Source organism: Copidosoma floridanum, unplaced genomic scaffold, assembly GCF_036245765.1.
Source record: "Copidosoma floridanum isolate Cflo_tuat_1 unplaced genomic scaffold, Cflo_Japanese_pri ptg000001l, whole genome shotgun sequence".
NCBI classification, from domain to species: Eukaryota; Metazoa; Arthropoda; class Insecta; order Hymenoptera; family Encyrtidae; genus Copidosoma; species Copidosoma floridanum.
In genome coordinates this window covers 789,387-810,521 of record NW_028321878.1, presented here as the reverse complement: position 1 = coordinate 810,521, position 21,135 = coordinate 789,387, and the positions used below count along the sequence as shown (strand labels likewise).

Below are 21,135 nucleotides of genomic sequence, written 5' to 3'. Positions count from 1 at the left end.
ATACTTTGCTTCATAAACAAAAAACAGCAGATAAATCATTGTACACTGTAATTGAATTCTCTTGACATACTAAATATTTTCCATAATGTTTCACCTATTTTCGCAGCAAATAATTTATTTCAGTGAATTATCATTTTTAAACCAAACAGCGCTGTTGCATGCGAATACAGCATACATTTGTGTCGAAACGTGAAGCAGCTATCAATTAACGCACATATTCAACAAGCTAATATAATAAATTTTGTTTTGTCCCCGTTGGAATCCGAACAGTGATTAAGAAAAAAAAAAAAAATGTTTTAATCCCTAAAAGTTAAACATTGAAAAACCTGATTGAATTTCGTAAGCGACAAAAATCGACTACTATGAAAAGAGTTTCTGTTCGAAAGCTATTCTGATTCCAATTTCAAATTAAAACTTGACTCTCTAATCATTTGTTATCCTCCCATTAATTTTATTAATGCCATCACAATAATTTCAAGCATGTCTTACGTATAAAATTATATACATGATAAACACAGCTCCACATTGTTTAAATGTTTAATGTAAGAAGGATTTTCATTATAATTATTAATCTCGTCATTGCGCATCGTTGTAAAATTGTAACTTATTTTATAAGCTGATGCCATGAAAAAGGCTTTGTTCATCATCATTGTACTATCTTGTAAATGGCAAGCTACATTTTCGTTAACCATGGCGGTAACTACTGCACAGCATATCTATACTATACACATATTTATGTTTTCACACTTTGCACAAAATTTGTGTAAAAGTCTAACAGACATCATCACAAGAGCAGCGATCGAGAACAAACATCAGCTTATACTAATGAATACAGACTGAGAAAACATGATCATAATAATGATTCTGTATTTTAAAGTCGATGTTGGAGTAGCTAAAATTTTTAAAATTAATCAACAGGTGTTAAAGACGACGCTGAGAAAGAGACAAGCGAGTTGTTAACAAAGGAAGGGTGGTCGGTGGTTTTAAGTGATGACTATGTTGATGTGCAAAAAAATCCCGAGGTAAGACATGTTTTGAAGCAACAGAAACATTTAGTGCCGGACACAACTAGCGAATTTGTTGATCAGCCGCAATACACTTTAGAAAGTAATCGCGATCGCTTGAGCCGAACGATAAAGATCGAAAAAATCGGGAACGATGAAAAAGATTACGATACTACCGATTTTGTTGACGTTGATAATGAACGTGCGGGCAAAGAACATGCTTTGAAAGATCACAAATCAGTCGATCCATCAAAGCAACAGAAATCATCAGCTGGCCCCAAAAACGAAGTGTCTGGAGATGCTAGGCAATTGCCAGATTCGCCGAGTAAAAGTAAAAAGGATAAAGATAAATCAAACAGTAAGTTTTCTGGGATGTTCAAATTAGAAAAATCTAAAAAAAATAAATCCCAAGATTCTACAGAGAAACCCTTGGATCGAAGTGATGATGATTTGAAATTAGCTACGGCTAGATTTTTGGATGACATGAATAAAACTTCGAGTCTTACGACACTTGACGAAAAATTGTCCGCAGGAACGACAGATTCACGATCAGAGGCGTCGAGAAATGAGAAACTTGACGACGGTGATCGTAAAGAAAAGAGCACAGGGTTCTTAAATAAATTCATAGGTTCCCCTAAGAGTAGTCCAAGAAAAAAAGGCTCTTCTCATGACTCATCGCACCGAAGTGATGGTGGTAATGATGAAAAGACGCAAAAATTTACTTCACCAGTTGGCCACAGCACTCAAGAACATGCTAAAGTTTTTGATAATCCTGCTTGGAAAAATATTGATTTGATCGACGCAAATATTGAAGAACAGCCACACACAATTCGAGAAACTAACGATTTTAGTGGCAGTAGTAAAGAAAAAATTTCTAATGTCAACGATGAACTTGAAAATAGTGAAGCATCAAATGAAACGAAAAATAGTGAAAAGGGGGGTGGTTTCTTGAATATATTTAAAAGTCCTAAGACGAAAAATAAAAAACCAAATATTAAAGATGCGAGTGATTCAAAAGATATCAAAGCCAATGCTGCTGAAAAAGAAACTAGAGTTTTAACTAATAAATTTTTACAAGATACGAAAAATTTTTCGGATTTGCTTGATGAAAATCAATACAATCCTGCTGATAAAATTTCACCAAAGATTACAAAAAACAATGGAAAACCTGAAGATTCTAAGACCGAAATAGTTAGTGAAAATCAGTATACTAGTGCTGATAGTAAAATTTCATCTAGAAATACAGCAAGTCCAGCGAAATCTCATGACCCAAAGACTGAAGCCGTTAAAAATTTTGACAAAAATGTTACAAGTGAAAGTAAAGTGACCGCAAAGCCAAAAAGTAATAAAAATGATTCATTAACTGATTCTGGGAGCAATAAAGCTGCAAACGAGGAAGACATAAAAACAACAACCAGTAAATTTCTTGAAGACAGTAAAAATATTGCTGGTGTAATTGATGCTTGCCCATATAAATCTGTTTATTTGTATAAAACTCCATTAGTGATCGAAAAGAATGTGAAGCAACAGAAAGATAATAAAACGGTTAATGATTTACCAATAAACAAAACCAGCGCCCAGCTGGGAGATGAAAAAACAAAACAAAAGAAAGGTAATTTTCTTTCGGAAATTTTGAAAAGTACTACGGAGGACGTAAGAGAATTTGCAGATGAAACAAGAAAAGATGACATTGAAGAAGAGAAACAAGCAAGAGAGAATGTTAAAAAACAAAAAGAATCCAAAAAATCTAAAGTGACTGCCGAAAAAGACAATTTACACGGTAAAAATTTAAAAACTAATGAGATCGTTGATGTTGAATCAAAATCCAAAGAAACAGCACCTGACGCAAAATTACATCAAGAAATTTCAGTAAAACATCCAAAAGGAAGTGAAAAAACTGACCGGAAAAAAATTGAGAAATTCGAAATTCCTATCGATAATGTTGAAAAAGTAGATACAGCATCAAAAAGTGGAGCAAATAAAAAAAAAACTGGATTTTTCACGAATATTTTAAACAGTGTTACAAATACTGCAGAAGAAGTATCAAAAGATGAAATACAATGTGTGGAAAAGAGAGAGGGAGAAATAATTGAAGAAGAAAAAATGGCTTCTCTTAAAGATAATAAGAATTTTGTAGGTAAAGTTGTTGATGTTCAAGAAAACTCAAGGAGAAAAAATAAAAAAGACACCAAAAAAATAACAGAAAAGTTAGTTACTGATAATGATAAAAGTAAAAAAGAAAATATTGGTGATGAAACACAAACAAATTTGAAAAAAAAAGTTGAAAAAACTGATAAACAAGAAGAAATAAAACCAACAGCTACAAGTGACCCAATCACAGTCACGAAAGAGTTTTTAGATGATATGAAAAGCAACATCAACATTGAACCCTTAGAGGCTTTAACTGACAAGTCCTCAGAAGCTCCAGTTCATGAAGAACAAAAAGATAATGCGTCAGCAAGTAGTGCTCTGAATAAAGGTATTTTGAAAAATAAAGATAAAAAACACTCCTCTAAAGCACAAGTTGACGAAACTCGACATAAATCCAGAAAACAACAAGAAAAGTCAAATCATGGTAACCCTGGAGAAATACCAGAATCTGAAAAAAACACAGAAGAAAAGAAAGATATGGAAGTTCAAAGTGCAAAAGCTAAAAGTTCAGTTAGTGATTTTCTATCTGGCATTTTCAGTGGCCCACAATCGCACGACAAAGAGAAGTCTAATGAACAATATCAGGATGCTGATGTAAGAGCAATACCAAAGAAAACCGATGAAAAAATAGACTTTGAAAATGATTGGACTGAAGTCAATCTTGATAATCGTTCAGGTTCAGTCGATTCGAAAGAAGAAAAACCAAAAAAGAAAAAAGAAAAAACCGGCAACTTCTTTTTAGAAGTTCTTGAAGACTTAAAACAAGCAAGTAAAGAAGCAGCTGCGGATGCAGAAAAAGAGCTCGCTTTTGATGGGCAACAAACAAAATTAACAGGGTTAGAAAAAAAAGAAAAAAATATTAAAGAAAGAATAGTTAAAAATCCAAAGTACGGTAACAATAACATGAGCACTGAGGATAAAAGTCAGCTTGAAAGAACAGATGAAAATTTACCCATGGATAAAAAATATACAGTGACTAAAGAAAAAATTGAAGAGATATTCAATGATAAAGAAGGTAACGGCAAGAACCAAAAAGATACACTTAATAGCAATGCCTTAACATTATCCAATAATGTTGAGAAAGAAGTTATAAATGTTGAAAAAAAATTTTTCAACAGAACTCCAGAAGTGGCAAAAAAAAACAACCATACAGGCTCTGTACCTTCTAAAAGTGAAAAACATACAACTGACAATATTGTGGATGAAGTAAAAGTATTTGCTGATGAAACCAATCAAAAAGCTCTTGAAGATAAAAAACAAATAAAAGATTTTGCTCAAAAAACGATTGATAATACTGAGAAATTAAGGGACAATAACCATAGTGACAAAGTAAAGGTAGATAAAAATTTAAAAACCAAAGATAACCCTAAAGATACTTTCACAGACGTTACTAAATTTATTGAGACAGAAGCTATGGATATTACTAGACAAAAACCTTTGGGAGAAATGCAAAAAGCCGTAGATGACGCTGAATCACCACTAAGAAACGAAGCGGATAAAAGTAAAGGATTTTTAGCTAGTATTTTTAGAAATACTAAGCATCCAACTCAAGACGCCAAAAGTGATTTGAAACATGATGAATCTAAAACTAGAGCCATTGAGAATGAAAAAAAATTAATCAATAAAGGAAAAGGTGGTAATACTGTACATGCAGATGTTGAAAGTCTCGGTAAAAAAGATTTGGAAGTTTATGTAGATAAAGACTTACCAACTATTCGTAGTAATAGAAGCAAAGCAACAGAAGTATCTGAAAACATAGAAAAAGAAGCTGTGGACTTACAACATAAAACATCTAAAGCAATTCAAGAGGCAACCGATGCTTCCGTTCCTACGATAGAAAAGAAAAAAGATAAAGGTGCAGGATTTTTATCTGATATTTTTGGCCGTGGAAAAAATAAAACCGAAGATGTAGTCGATGAAGTAAAAAGTGCTGTTGATGGAGTGGAACAAAATGCTCGTAAAGTCGAAAGAAACACGAAAGACTTTGCCGAAAAAGTAATTCCTGATTCAGTTGATAATGTAAAAAACGAGGGTGAAAAAGCTAAGGATAAAATTAAACACAATGTCTCCGAAACATCGAAATTTATTGAGAACGAAGCCATGACTTTTGATGGAAAAACTTTTGACGATATCCAGACAATAAAAAATGCTGCCACAGAATTATCTACAAATTTAGAGAAAGAAGCTTCTGACGCTAAGCATGACACTTCTAAAGAAATGAGAGAAACTGCAGAATCTGTTGTTTCAGAAGCTAAAAAAGGAAAAGACAAAAGTAAAGGCTTTTTGACCAGTATTTTCGATACTGTAAGACATACAACACAAGGTGTAGCTGATGAAGTAAAAGAATTTTCTGATGATACGAAAAAAGAAACACTTGAAGAAGAAAAGAAGTTGGTGAAAGAAGCGGAAGAAAAAATCAATTCTGCCAAAAATGAAGTTGCTGACGAAGTTGGCCAAGTATTATCCGATGTAAAAGGCAAGAGCAAGCAGAGCAAAGACAAAATTAAAAGCAAAGCAACAAAAGTATCTGAAAACATAGAAAAAGAAGCTGTGGACTTACAACATAAAACATCTAAAGCAATTCAAGAGGCAACCGATGCTTCTGTTTCTACGATAGAAAAGAAAAAAGATAAAGGTGCAGGATTTTTATCTGATATTTTTGGCCGTGGAAAAAATAAAACCGAAGATGTAGTCGATAAAGTAAAAAGTGCTGTTGATGGAGTGGAACAAAATGCTCGTAAAGTTGAAAGAAACACGCAAGACTTTGCCGAAAAAGTAATTCCTGATGCAGTTGATAATGTAAAAAACGATGGTGAAAAAGCTAAGGATAAAATTAAACACAATGTCTCCGAAACATCGAAATTTATTGAGAACGAAGCCATGACTTTTGATGGAAAAACTTTTGACGAAATCCAGACAATAAAAAATGCTGCCACAGAATTATCTACAAATTTGAAAGAAGAAGCTTCTGACGCTAAGCATGACACTTCTAAAGAAATGAGAGAAACTGCAGAATCTGTTGTTTCAGAAGCTAAAAAAGAAAAAGACAAAAGTAAAGGCTTTTTGTCCAGTATTATCGATACTGTTAAACAAACATCTCAAGGTGTAGCTGATGAAGTGAAGGAATTTTCTGATGATACGAAAAAAAAATCACTTGAAGAAGAAAAGAAGTTGGTGAAAGAAGCGGAAGAAAAAATCAAATCTGCCAAAAATGAAGTTGCTGACGAAGTTGGCCAAGTATTATCCGATGTAAAAGGCAAGAGCAAGCAGAGCAAAGACAAAATTAAAAGCAAAGCAACAAAAGTATCTGAAAACATAGAAAAAGAAGCTGTGGACTTACAACATAAAACATCTAAAGCAATTCAAGAGGCAACCGATGCTTCCGTTTCTACGATGGAAAAGAAAAAAGATAAAGGTGCAGGATTTTTATCTGATATTTTTGGCCGTGGAAAAAATAAAACCGAAGATGTAGTCGATGAAGTAAAAAGTGCTGTTGATGGAGTGGAACAAAATGCTCGTAAAGTCGAAAGAAACACGAAAGACTTTGCCGAAAAAGTAATTCCTGATTCAGTTGATAATGTAAAAAACGAGGGTGAAAAAGCTAAGGATAAAATTAAACACAATGTCTCCGAAACATCGAAATTTATTGAGAACGAAGCCATGACTTTTGATGGAAAAACTTTTGACGATATCCAGACAATAAAAAATGCTGCCACAGAATTATCTACAAATTTAGAGAAAGAAGCTTCTGACGCTAAGCATGACACTTCTAAAGAAATGAGAGAAACTGCAGAATCTGTTGTTTCAGAAGCTAAAAAAGGAAAAGACAAAAGTAAAGGCTTTTTGACCAGTATTATCGATACTGTAAGACATACAACACAAGGTGTAGCTGATGAAGTAAAAGAATTTTCTGATGATACGAAAAAAGAAACACTTGAAGAAGAAAAGAAGTTGGTGAAAGAAGCGGAAGAAAAAATCAAATCTGCTAAAAATGAAGTTGCTGACGAAGTTAGCCAAGTATTATCCGATGTAAAAGACAAAAGCATGCAGAGCAAAGACAAAATTAAAAGCAAAGCAACAGAAGTATCTGAAAGCATAGAAAAAGAAGCAAAAGATTTGCAACATAAAACATCTAAAGCAATTCAAGAGGCAACCGATGCTTCTGTTTCTACGATAGAAAAGAAAAAAGATAAAGGTGCAGGATTTTTATCTGATATTTTTGGCCGTGGAAAAAATAAAACTGAAGATGTAGTCGATGAAGTAAAAAGTGCTGTTGATGGAGTGGAACAAAATGCTCGTAAAGTCGAAAGAAACACGAAAGACTTTGCCGAAAAAGTAATTCCTGATTCAGTTGATAATGTAAAAAACGAGGGTGAAAAAGCTAAGGATAAAATTAAACACAATGTCTCCGAAACATCGAAATTTATTGAGAACGAAGCCATGACTTTTGATGGAAAAACTTTTGACGAAATCCAGACAATAAAAAATGCTGCCACAGAATTATCTACAAATTTGAAAAAAGAAGCTTCTGACGCTAAGCATGACACTTCTAAAGAAATCAGAGAAACTGCAGAATCTGTTGTTTCAGCAGCTAAAAAAGAAAAAGACAAAAGTAAAGGCTATTTGTCCAGTATTATCGATACTGTTAAACAAACATCTCAAGGTGTAGCTGATGAAGTGAAGGAATTTTCTGATGATACGAAAAAAAAAACACTTGAAGAAGAAAAGAAGTTGGTGAAAGAAGCGGAAGAAAAAATCAAATCTGCTAAAAATGAAGTTGCTGACGAAGTTAGCCAAGTATTATCCGATGTAAAAGACAAAAGCAAGCAGAGCAAAGACAAAATTAAAAGCAAAGCAACAGAAGTATCTGAAAGCATAGAAAAAGAAGCAAAAGATTTGCAACAGAAAACATCTAAAGCAATTCAAGAGGCAACCGATGCTTCCGTTTCTACGATGGAAAAGAAAAAAGATAAAGGTGCAGGATTTTTATCTGATATTTTTGGCCGTGGAAAAAATAAAACCGAAGATATAGTGCATGAAGTAAAAAGTGCTGTTGATGGAGTAGAACAAAATGCTCGTAAAGTCGAAAGAAACACGAAAGACTTTGCCGAAAAAGTAATTAAAGATGCTGAAGCTAAGGGTGACAGCATCAACGAGGAAGTTAGTAGTGATAAAATCAAAGATGGTAGCCGTTTAGAGACGAATCCCAGCCACACTAAAATTTATGATTCAGATGATAATGTTAAAAACGAGGGGGAAAAAGCTACGGAAAAAATTGAACACAACATCACAGAAACATCAAAATTTATTGAGAGCGAAGCCATGCATTTTGATGAAAAAACTTTTGACAAAATCCAGAAACCATTAGACTCTACTATTCTGGCGCCTGAAAAGAAAAAAGATAAGGGCACAGGATATTTCTTCAAATTATTCAGAGGTTCTAAGCAACCATCCCAAGACGCTGCTGACGATTTAAAAGATGTTTCCGATGAAACTCAAATCAAAGATATGGAGAATGTAAAAAAGTTAAGCGATAAAGGAAAAGAAAATACTGTACGTGCAGATATTAAAAGTCTTGGTAAAAAAGATTTGGAAGTTCATGTAGGTAAAGACTTCCAAACTATTCGTAGTAACGATAACATTACAGAAAACGTAAAGGATGTATACTTCGATTTAAAAAATGTCGGTATGCATACTGGGGAGCAAATAAAAAATGCTGCCGCAGAAATATCTGCAAATTTGGAAAAAGAAGCTTCTGACGCTAAGCATGACACTTCTAAAGAAATCAGAGAAACTGCAGAATCTGCTGTTTTGACAGCTAAAAAAGAAAAAGACAAAAGTAAAGGCTATTTGTCCAGTATTATCGATACTGTAAAACAAACAACACAAGGTGTAGCTGATGAGGTAAAAGAGTTTTCTGATGATACGAAAAAAGAAACACTTGAAGAAGAAAAGAAGTTGGTGAAAGAAGCGGAAGAAAAAATCAAATCTGCTAAAAATGAAGTTGCTGACGAAGTTAGCCAAGTATTATCCGATGTAAAAGACAAAAGCAAGCAGAGCAAAGACAAAATTAAAAGCAAAGCAACAGAAGTATCTGAAAGCATAGAAAAAGAAGCAAAAGATTTGCAACATAAAACATCTAAAGCAATTCAAGAGGCAACCGATGCTTCCGTTTCTACGATGGAAAAGAAAAAAGATAAAGGTGCAGGATTTTTATCTGATATTTTTGGCCGTGGAAAAAATAAAACTGAAGATGTAGTCGATGAAGTAAAAAGTGCTGTTGATGGAGTGGAACAAAATGCTCGTAAAGTCGAAAGAAACACGAAAGACTTTGCCGAAAAAGTAATTCCTGATTCAGTTGATAATGTAAAAAACGAGGGTGAAAAAGCTAAGGATAAAATTAAACACAATGTCTCCGAAACATCGAAATTTATTGAGAACGAAGCCATGACTTTTGATGGAAAAACTTTTGACGATATCCAGACAATAAAAAATGCTGCCACAGAATTATCTACAAATTTAGAGAAAGAAGCTTCTGACGCTAAGCATGACACTTCTAAAGAAATGAGAGAAACTGCAGAATCTGTTGTTTCAGAAGCTAAAAAAGGAAAAGACAAAAGTAAAGGCTTTTTGACCAGTATTATCGATACTGTAAGACATACAACACAAGGTGTAGCTGATGAAGTAAAAGAATTTTCTGATGATACGAAAAAAGAAACACTTGAAGAAGAAAAGAAGTTGGTGAAAGAAGCGGAAGAAAAAATCAAATCTGCTAAAAATGAAGTTGCTGACGAAGTTAGCCAAGTATTATCCGATGTAAAAGACAAAAGCATGCAGAGCAAAGACAAAATTAAAAGCAAAGCAACAGAAGTATCTGAAAGCATAGAAAAAGAAGCAAAAGATTTGCAACATAAAACATCTAAAGCAATTCAAGAGGCAACCGATGCTTCCGTTTCTACGATGGAAAAGAAAAAAGATAAAGGTGCAGGATTTTTATCTGATATTTTTGGCCGTGGAAAAAATAAAACCGAAGATATAGTGGATGAAGTAAAAAGTGCTGTTGATGGAGTAGAACAAAATGCTCGTAAAGTCGAAAGAAACACGGAAGACTTTGCCGAAAAAGTAATTAAAGATGCTGAAGCTAAGGGTGACAGCATCAACGAGGAAGTTAGTAGTGATAAAATCAAAGATGGTAGCAGTTTAGAGACGAAACCCAGCCACACTAAAATTTATGATTCAGACGATAATGTTAAAAACGAGGGGGAAAAAGCTACGGAAAAAATTGAACACAACATCACAGAAACATCAAAATTTATTGACAACGAAGCTATGCATTTCGATGAAAAAACTTTTGAAGAAGTCCAGAAACCAGTGGATTCTACCAATCCAGCCCCTGAAAAGAAAAAAGATAAAGGCACAGGCTATTTTTTCAAAATATTCAGAGGTCCTAAGCAACCATCTCAAGACGCCACTGATGAATTAAAAGAAGTTTCCGATGAAATTAAAACGAAATCCATTGAGAATAAAAAAAAATTGAGCGATAAAGAAAAAAGTGATAAAACTGTAGATACAAATATTGGAAGGCTTAGTGAAAAAGATTTGGAAGTTCAAGTAGATAAAGACTTACGAACTATTCTTAATAACGATAAAGTTGCAGAAAACGTAAAGGATGTGTATACCGATTTAAAAAATGAAGATATACACATTGGGGAAAAAATAAAAAATGCTGCCACAGAAATATCTGTAAATTTGGAAAAAAAAGCCACTGATGTTAAACATGAAACTTCTAAAGAAATCACAGAAATGGCAGAATCTGTTGTTTCAGAAGCTAAAAAAGAAAAAGACAAAAGTAAAGGCTTTTTGTCCAGTATTATCGATACTGTAAAACAAACAACACAGGGTGTAGCTGATGAAGTAAAGGAGTTTTCTGATGACACGAAAAAAGAAACACTCGAAGAAGAAAAAAAATTTGTAAAAGAAGCTGAAGGAAAAATCAATTCTGCCAAAAATGAAGTTGCTGACGAAGTTAGCCAAGTATTATCCGATGTAAAAGGCAAGAGCAAACAGAGCAAGGACAAAATCAAAAGTAAAGCCACAGAAATATCTGAAGCTATTGAAAAAGAATCTATGTTTGCAAGTAAGAAGCATAAGCCTTCCAAAGAAATCGAAAATGTGTCGGAGCCTACAACTTTAATGGTAAAAAAAGAAAAAGATAAAAGTAAAGGCTTTTTCTCCAGTATTTTTAAAGGTACTAAAGATGCCTCTCGAGATTCAAATGATGAGTTTAAGGAGTCTGTCGATGAAGAGAAAAAAGAACCTCTTGAAAAAGAAAAAGCATCGCAAGATTTTACTGAAAAAGTTATCGATGACCTAAAAAATTTTAATGATGAGGCAGTCAGCCAAATTACTCGTATCGACGCAGTCAAAGAAACTAAAAATTTACATCAAATTGACCCATCAAACACGAAGAATTTAACAGCTGTATTTCTTGAAGACTTACAGAGTACTGCCATGAACTCAGAAAATAATGTTCCCCTTTTAAAAACAAATATTACTGGTTCGAAGCCAATTGATGATCAGAACGGCGTCGAAGCTGAAGTAACAAACGGAAAGCAAACGGATAAAAGGAAAGGGGCCTCAAAAAGTGGCATCATATCGGGAATTGTGAAGAAAACAAAAGGCGCCACACACAAAATAATTCAGGAAGTAGATCATGCTGCTGAAGGTTTAAAAGACGCGACTGAGAAATTTTGGACAGATACTAAAAGAGAATCAAATGAGGCTAGACGAACCGGTAGTTACGATGTCAACCCCAGTACAAGCAGTACTGATAACGTGAAGGATGACGTTATTTTAAAATCTAATCGTAAATTAAAATTGCCAATTTTGTCAAGTGATCTAGAGCTCGTCAATAATGATCAATCGAAGCATCAGCTTACAATCTCTAATTCAGCTCAAGAGCTTAGTCGTATTGATACGTGCTTGATTGAATCGAAATCGGTAACCGTTGTAAGGGTAGAAAACAATGTTTCTAGTAGCTCGTCACATTCTGAGCCTCGAGCACATCAAATAGTTAGTACAGTTGTTACAAAATCTGTACGTAAGATAGCAACCCCGACACCCAGCCCTGCCGATTTCACTGACAGTAACCAACAAGGTATAACTTGAAATAATTGTGTTTCTAATATATAACTATATTTATGCATAAGTGAACATTTATTTATATCCATTTGTATATGTGCGTACACACCTATTCCCATAGCCATACATGTTATTCATTGATAGAATTTAAGAACAATCTATAATCTTAAAACTCATTATTCCTTGTTCATTCGCACATTGAAATTTATAATAATAATAATTATTGTTATTATTATTTTTATTATTACTGTATGAATCTACTTTCTGTAAACAAATTTTACCACAAGTTGACACTTTTGTGTTTGTACTTTTACTTATCATTGAAAATGTGCTCTCACATATTGTACGCTTTTAATTAAAAAATATAATTTTGTAAGTTGAATCCTCAAAAAAAAAAAAAAAAAATCAATTTAGTAGTACACACATAATTTTAAAATTTTTTAAATCAATTTTTAGCTCTCCTATAACAGACAAAATTATCAAAAAATAATTTATTTAATAATGAACAGTATGATGAGCCGTCACGATTAACTGTTTGCATGTGACAAAAGAGTAAACTGCAAGAATAAAAATTACAGTAATAATGTAACAATCGTAATGACGATAATAATAATAATAGTAAAGTAATAATAAAAATTATTATTTTAAAAAATTATGTGCTCTAATTTCATGCTTGCTTAGCGTCCCATAAATTTTGGGTCTACGAATTGTTAACGTTGTGTTTATACTTTTTTATTCTTGAGTAGCATAAAGTCTATCATACGTTAATCAGCAGAGTTTTTTATTACTACCAGTAACTAAAGGGGTGGCAACACTAGGAATCTCTATTTTCTATCCAGTAACTACGGCATTTTTAGACTATTAAGGAAAATAAATTATTTATTTAATAAAAAATTAATAATATAGTAAAACTTTGAAAACACATATCTCAAGAAATCAATATTTTCTAGTAATTATAGCATCCAAAGTATACTACTTGAAAATACGGTAATGGAGCTTTTTCAAGTTTTAACGAGCTATAGATATTATGCTCTCATTTTTGTCGACCTATAAAATTCTACATTATTATTTTAGAGTTGCCACCCATAAGTACATCTACCGAAAAATTTCAATCTTAACAGGATTTTAAGATTTTAATATTGTGTTGTTTTATAGCATTAAGTTTGGCACCACTGGACATACTTTACGTCATAAAGACATTAAATCTATTAATATGCCAAAACAAATAAAGCAAAGCCCTTTTCAAAAATTTTTCATTTCATACATCTATTTTTTATTATTACACGCAGTACAAAAAGCTACTGGCATATGAAGCAATATTAATCGAAGCAATAGCACCAGCACTGATGATGACAAGGCATTGGAAATGACTATAATTTTATTTTTCAAAGGTACTTCGTGGCTTGTTCGACCTTATCGCTTTTGACTACTTCATTGTACGCAGTAAAAAATGATATTTTAACGATCAATTTAATGTTTATTTTCAGCTTTCGGCTTATGCCACTATTTAAAGGCTTATTATTGCTTAGCCTTATATTTTTCTTTTTCAACTTTCAATAAGTGTACTTTAGTGTAAGCTACTGTAAATTAGTCACCCTAAACAAAGATCGTTCGAATGTCATACTCTGAAGTTGTTCATAAGTTTCATTTGCTTTCCATCAGGTGACGACTGTACAAGATGCACGTAACACTTACCTTATAAAAATAAGTGATTTTTTTTTAGCAATATGAGCAAGGACCAGGACCGAGCATCACCGGCCGTGGAGTGCATAATCTCTATAAAAATGTCATTCATCCGTACATGATCTAATCCATTATCCCCTCGATACTTACGTCACAGACTTTTTATGTCAATCTTACATTATAAATTAGTAATCGCTGAGCACAGAGCAAAGTATTTTTAATGTTCATGCATTGGCTTGTTCTTTGTAGAAATCACCGACGAAGCAGCCAGACGAGCTCAAGTAATTTTAGCCAACCGCGAGCTTCAGCCTTCAGCTAAGGAAACAGGTAAGCCATAAGAACAAAAGATAATACGTAAGTGACGTTCGAATTTTTGTGTGTGGGTGTACACATGCGTGTACATACGGATGAAAAATTTGGTTCCCTCAGTTATATTTAGCTTTATCTTTCATAGTTTGGTTAGCAGTTATCTCATTTATCGACGCTTTTCATACACTCATTCCCATTGTGGCATGTATTTTATTCAAAAGGTATACTGTTAACTAGTTTCCACGTGCACAGTTTGCTCATCGTCATATTATATTTCAACGCGAAAGTTTCCTTCTTTTTCTGGCTCTTGGTACTTACGGAAGAAAATAAAATGTAGAGAAAATAATTAAGTTAGTGTGCTCTTCACATGTGCATCTTTTGCACGATCGGCGTACCTTTTGGTAAAAAACAGGCAAACACTTTGAACACAACTTGATTAAATGGTTTGAATTTACTAATCCTAACACAGTGTTGACTAATCATGAATGAATAATCACACTTTTTGCAAGGAAAAGCTCTACAACTTGATTGAATGAGTATACCTGTTATTGGGTTTTTAACTCGCCTTAATTTCATTTTCACATATACCATCCAGTACGGGTAAATTCAGTTAAGTCAACGGAACAAGTTTTCCTTGCAAAACTTTTGCTCTTGGCTCTCTCTTTTTTTTCCCATCATTTTACGTATACTATACGTTGAAATCATATAGATTATAGACTTTAGTGGTAAAAAAAAAAAAAAAAAAACCATCATGAAAAATCTAGGGAAAGGCATTGTCGGGGCGGGCGTACTGTGGCTGTACAATGGCTGGTTGGGCTGTACCCCCTAGTCAACTCATTTTGATTGTTCATACTTACATCCGTGTAAATATTGTGTGCTCTGTCCCCCCCCCCCGCTCCTTATACGTACACCTCATTTGTATACTGTTGCTATTGGATCGTGGGTCAGATCGCGATAGCCGATCGGCTGAATGTGGTAACGGGACTATAAAGAGGTGCACTCCGGCAGAGGAAATAACATCGTCGACGACAACGACGATAACGGAAACGACCATCGTGTCCGGGCACCGGCGGCCGGAGTTGCTCTGCGAGAACAGTCCGCCTGAAACGACGAGGGTCCAGTACGAGGAGTCGCGGGAGAAACGCGGCGGCCAGGGGTCGGGGGAGGCGAGCGCCCCGAGCTGCGGACTCGAGTTGTGGGAGACGGGTGGCCAGGTGTCGGTGGACGCGTCGCCGGGCTCGGCGCATGAGAGGCGGCTCGGCGCCAGCGACACCGAGAGCGATGGCTCGCCCCAGCGCAGGAGAACTTCCCTGGGCAAGAGGCGCACGCTGGGCAGCTCGAGCGGCTCGGACGTTGCGCTCCACGAAGGCGCCGAACTCTCGCCTATGGAGGACGACCAAGGTACAAGACCCATCACACCATAACACAGACCATCATTGTCTATACCTCCCCCCCCTCCTCTCTCTTCGTTGTTTCGCCACAACTCGCTTACATCTTGTTACATATACAATATTGTGTAAGCCTGTTACCCACGTACAAACTCTCTGCTGCAGCTTCTTCGTGTCTTTTTGTTCTTTCGTTTGTTTTCATTGAGCTTGCCAATGCGGTGTGCTTTCTCATATACCAAAATGTGTGGCCATTAACCGCTTAAGCATTTTTGTTTGCACATGCATAGACAATCGCTTGTGTTTTTGTGTGACTGTGTATCTGTACATATGTGCATTCATTATTCATGGGCCATGTTGCGTACCACAATAAGGATAAACCATTTTTTTTTTTTTTTTTTTTTTTTTACGATAGTAAAAAGAAATCACTACTTTGGCGTATCATTATAATCACTATATATTATTGCGCTGCATTGTTTATGGTGTCACTTGTACCACGCTTACCGATACTTTACAATGAAACATGGTAGCTAATTGCAAAACACGGTCAAAGTTGGTACATTTTTTTTTTTTTTTTTTTTTTTTTTTCATCTCAGGACATACTGGTACATGACAATGGTTTGTAAGTCATGACACGAGGGATCAGGTGATAACGCATAAAAACTAAATTGTACAACATTAATTGGATCGCATTTAATAAAAATTTTAAACAATGATAATGATAGGGCTCATTAAAATAACGATGGCAACAATAACAATAACAATAATAATAATAATAATACATTTGTAGTAAAAGGCTTTCTAATTGATGCGGGGACGCTCAGTGACTTTGTAAACATCTATATCTCTCTTTATTTTCTGTGAAGGGCGTGGTGGATAATGGTTGCTTTTAAAAATGTGATACGTCATTACTATGTTATTATAAGCATTCGACGGTGGTCCCACGAACATTACTGTTTGTTCATCAATATCATGTTATACTGGCTCTTCTTCATTCGATTTTTTACATTTCCGACAGCTGACACGACATCTAAAAAAATTTTATGGCATAAATAATGTTTAAAAATAAAAAAATGTTTCACGTGTCAGAACAAACAAGTAATGTCATAGAAAAGAAAAGTTTGAGTGGCGTTCAACCCGATGATAGTTACGTAGAGGCTATAGAAAGAAAAAGGAGAAATGTAACGAGTAAAAGATTCGTCTGTACCCACTGGATATTGTGCGCCAGTGTCACGCTCCTAGTGGTCCTACTAGCTATCCTTATTGCCCTTTTGGAGCCAGAAGATTTACAAAGTGTCACCAACGCCCTTAACACTAGTTCACTCAAAGATACCGGGTATGTCTCTCTTTCTTTCGAACCATGTTATATTTATTTGTTTATTTATTTATTTACTTATTTATTTATCATCATTATACACGCTCAGCTATTTCCTTAACAAATATTTTACAAACATCGATTTTCGCCACAACCATTAATATTATTATTACTATTGTTATTGTCGTACAAAATTTGTTTTTTTTTTTTTTAATTTAAACAGTATACATACTTTTGGGCTAAAAATTACATTTTAATAGAAAATATTTATAATTATAAAATTTTTGGTTTCTTGATCCAACGATGTTCTTGGATTTAATCAGTTTACAAAACTTACATAGGACTCGTCGCATACCTTGTACAAATGGCCAGATAATACCAACTCAAGATCCAAAATGATTTAACGAGATTTCCATTCGTTTAGGCTTAATTAAAGGCAAAGCAATTAAAAAAAATGTATATAATACAATAAATGATACACACGTATGTAAATTCGTATGGTGCATGTTTTCGTAGGTATTTTTTGCATGTTATGTATATTTAATTGAACGCATGCTAAAAGTAGTTAAAAGTTTTAACAGTAGTGAAAATTTACCATCCGATTTGTCTTTTTTTTTTTTTCAAGTATACATCGTACAGCCGGTATGCATGTATGTATACTATATATTCATATTAAAAACAGCAGTGTTCTTCATTTCAAGCATAAGAACATACATTCTTATAATAATTTGTTGTATCATTTTCAACAATACTCACGTATGATTTTTTGTAAAGATAATCTTAGCGATCACAACTTTGATTTTAACAGAATCAAGATAAAGCTAAAGTGTAGAGGGTCCAACAAGGTTTACGATACATGTTTAGTTATCTGTAGTTGATAGTGTCAATTTACACGACTCAAGTATTATCGAGTGAAAAAAAAAAACAAAATCGATATGAAGACGTTGTTAAAATATCTTGGTCAAGCGTTTTCAACGTCCCATATTATTGAAGACGTATCTTGATTTTTTAAATTATCTAATGTGAGCTAAAAAATGTTAGCTGTTAAGTTTACACTTTAGATATATATTTTTTTTTTTTTTTTTTTTTTTAATACTTGCTTTCAAGTGATCAAGTCCAAATCAAGCACACCCAGTCGAAATAATATTTGCTTTCGGATGTTATTACATACATCGTGTTGTTACTGTATACCTCAATATTGCCACAAATAAAGAAATTCAGTTTCTTTATTTTCTAAAGTGCTATTGTTACTGCTATTGTTGTCACCAAATTTCAACCTCAAAACATTTTTCACTGATCGATGTGCGCGATCACAAATTATATAGCACTGTATATTTTTTCTAGACATTTATTTACTTTCATTAAAAAAAAAAAAAAAGACAAATTACCGTATTTTACGTAAAGAAAAGGTTATTATGCAAACGTGTGGATAATTACTAAAAAGTTAAAAGAGCTACAAAAAAATATCGGAAATTCGGCTGCGTCGTAATTTTTTACATTTATGCGTGGCTACATAAAGTTGCAGTACAAAGAAACCTATTTGTAGGCATGATGTGTGTAAGAGTGAAATGCAGTTGACAAATGTTCCTGATTAATACGACCTTACCAATACCGTTTAAAGACGAGCAACTGCTGAAAAATTAATTTTTGCAGAATAAACATATACTTATTATGTAACCGTGATAACGATGTAAAAATTCTCGAAAGGAAGATGTACGTCCTTGATGGAATTTTTTTTTTTTTTTCACTCATATGATAATTTTGCACTTTTTCATGCGCAGAAAATGACTTTATGCAACAAAACGAACCATCCTTCATGGAAACGATTACAAGCGAGGACGACCCGGAAACACACGAAAGGTATATGATTTGTCTCGAGACCATAATTATACGTATGAATAAAAAAAAAATCACCATTAAATTACGAAATAATGAAAAAAGAAAAGTCACGCTTCGAGCATGCGATGAAAAGTGAAGTAAAACCTGCATTTGGTTTCAGCAGCCAAACGAAAATAATAAAAACGACAACGACAACGACGGCAACGACTTTGGAGGCTGACACCAGCGGAGCCGACGATTCGATGCAGACAATGGTCGACCAATTCATGACGGAGGAGCGGAAGGATCGCTAAGTTAGACCGAGTAAATGAAAAGTGCGTGCAAACCCGGAACTTTGGACGACCGACAGGCAGCTGTACAATGACATGCGGAAGCTCGAGATCCCGACGCGCTCACTGATGGGAGCACACTCTGGACTCGGGAGTCTGCCGGAAATAGCCCGCGCGTCGGTGTCCCTTCATCATAATTTATTTATTTATTTATTTATTTACTCGCTAGTATACGCTCCTTCCCTTCCTTTGTCCGCTCCTTCCGTAAATTCAAAGCTTGCAAATATATATTATACATAGCCTTACTAAGGTATAACTGTACGTGTTTCCAGCAACAATTTTATTACCCGATGAAAAATAACATCTTTGGTCAGTCTTGGTTGGTCGTTGTTTGGATCTTAACAAATACATATTTTTTTTTTTTTCTTTTTGCTAGTACGCTCAGCTGAAAAGAGAAATGTAATCCAATCGAACGAGACTGGCAAACATAAATGGGAGCCAGAGTTTTATCGACCCAGTAGATAGAAAAAAATTAATTTGATCGACCAATATAATGAAACAGCTAGTTTCGGTGTAACATAAGAGTAAGAAGGGAAAGTGTGGATATTCCCCGTGTGCCCGTAATAAAATTGTCGCCCGAAACGTTTCGCTACCACTCGCGCCGCATAAAATCAAACGATGACGGATCTTTCCAAGCCGTTACTTTTCGTGCCAGCTCGAGGCTCTCCTGTCATGAGCGCGCTCACTGGTACGATAATCGCTTATTGGCCGCTTTTATTGCTGATCTTTGCGCAAAGAGCTTCATCTCTCACGTTAACATGTATATTTAATATAGAGCACTCGCGTGCAAGTACCTTTTGTGTGGGTCTTCTGTATATGCAATTCGAGAGAGAATTTCCTTTTTTTTTTTTTGTTTAAATAATTGAATAACAGTTGAGCGCTGTGAGCCTTGCGGCGGGCGTTAACTCAAGTCGGCGGTTGCGTCGAATAAGTATATGTGAGGTGTATACTTACTTGCTATATAAGTTCAAATATTATCCGACGATGAGCAATTGATGGGCTAAATAGTGCCTATTATACATAATACAAGCGCGCACACGTATTGAGCATTTGAATGGAGGACAGCGAATCAACAAAAGTGTGCATGCGAGCCTATTACTCATCAAAGCTACTCCTGTACTCTCTAATTCTCAATCCTTTATATAATATATATACATTTATATCACAGCCCCTGTCGTATAAAATCGAATCGAGCGGTATAACTATTAATGTATGATTAAATAAATTATATACATAAAATATAATATATGATATTGTGTACGTGCAAGCGAGCAATCGTTGTTGTTGCTGTTAATTTGTAACGTTTTCAAATTCTATACAAATAAATAAATAAATATATATATACATATATGTATAAATAAATATATATATATGAATCTAAATGCATCCGTTTTATAAATATACAAATACATATACACATGTAGATACATGAATATTATATGTAAGAAAAGCTTTAGCTTTCGGTGAGCAGCACGAGAAAAATTATAATGACACCGATTACGGTGTGAAAATAAAAAATAAAATTTTACGCTTTTTCGCAGACACCTGGTTATTAGTGATACTTATTTACCATGCGAATTTCATCACCAGAGATTGGTTGTATCAATTGATACCGCATAATGTGATCATTTATTATTTATTTATTATCGTACGGTATAACGGCTAACCTTGAACAGTTCCAGTCGAAGCCAGAATACTCGCTGAAAAAGGCATCATCAGGTATATACATTCGTCCTTCCGGATAAATGAAGCTTGGAGATGAAATTAATTGACACGTCAATGATGTTCTTCCCAAATCATGTTGATCGCATATCAAAGAGGAAAAAACTTACCAGCCGTGGCTGACTGATGATGTCTCGGAAACTTCTCTTGTTTCGGTTGCTCGTCTGCCTATGAACGATTTTTAAACTTGAACATGTTTACCTTTGCAATCGATAAAAACGGGGGACTTTTTTCATCTAAGTACTAAAACTTTAGGC

The 21,135-nt window shown here is 34.4% G+C and overlaps 1 protein-coding gene across 10 annotated transcripts in view; it reads left to right on the top strand.

Moving 5' to 3' along the window:
* LOC106645189 (uncharacterized) overlaps window positions 1–20,698 on the top strand; it is a 59,306-nt gene extending 38,608 nt beyond the window's left edge. For 8 of the 10 annotated variants that reach the window (XM_089592760.1, XM_089592755.1, XM_089592753.1 and 5 more), the window contains 5 exons: window positions 919–12,312; window positions 14,229–14,306; window positions 15,297–15,689; window positions 16,763–17,009; window positions 18,770–18,848. In XM_089592760.1, the coding sequence (XP_089448886.1) occupies window positions 919–12,312; window positions 14,229–14,306; window positions 15,297–15,689; window positions 16,763–17,009; window positions 18,770–18,776 (12,119 nt within the window). In that variant the 3' untranslated portion in view covers window positions 18,777–18,848. Of the gene's footprint in view, window positions 1–918; window positions 12,313–14,228; window positions 14,307–15,296; window positions 15,690–16,762; window positions 17,010–18,769; window positions 18,849–18,987 lie in introns of those variants that run through there. The other 2 variants (XM_089592765.1, XM_089592762.1) reach the window with 2 other exon arrangements.
* Window positions 20,699–21,135: the final 437 nt, after the last annotated feature.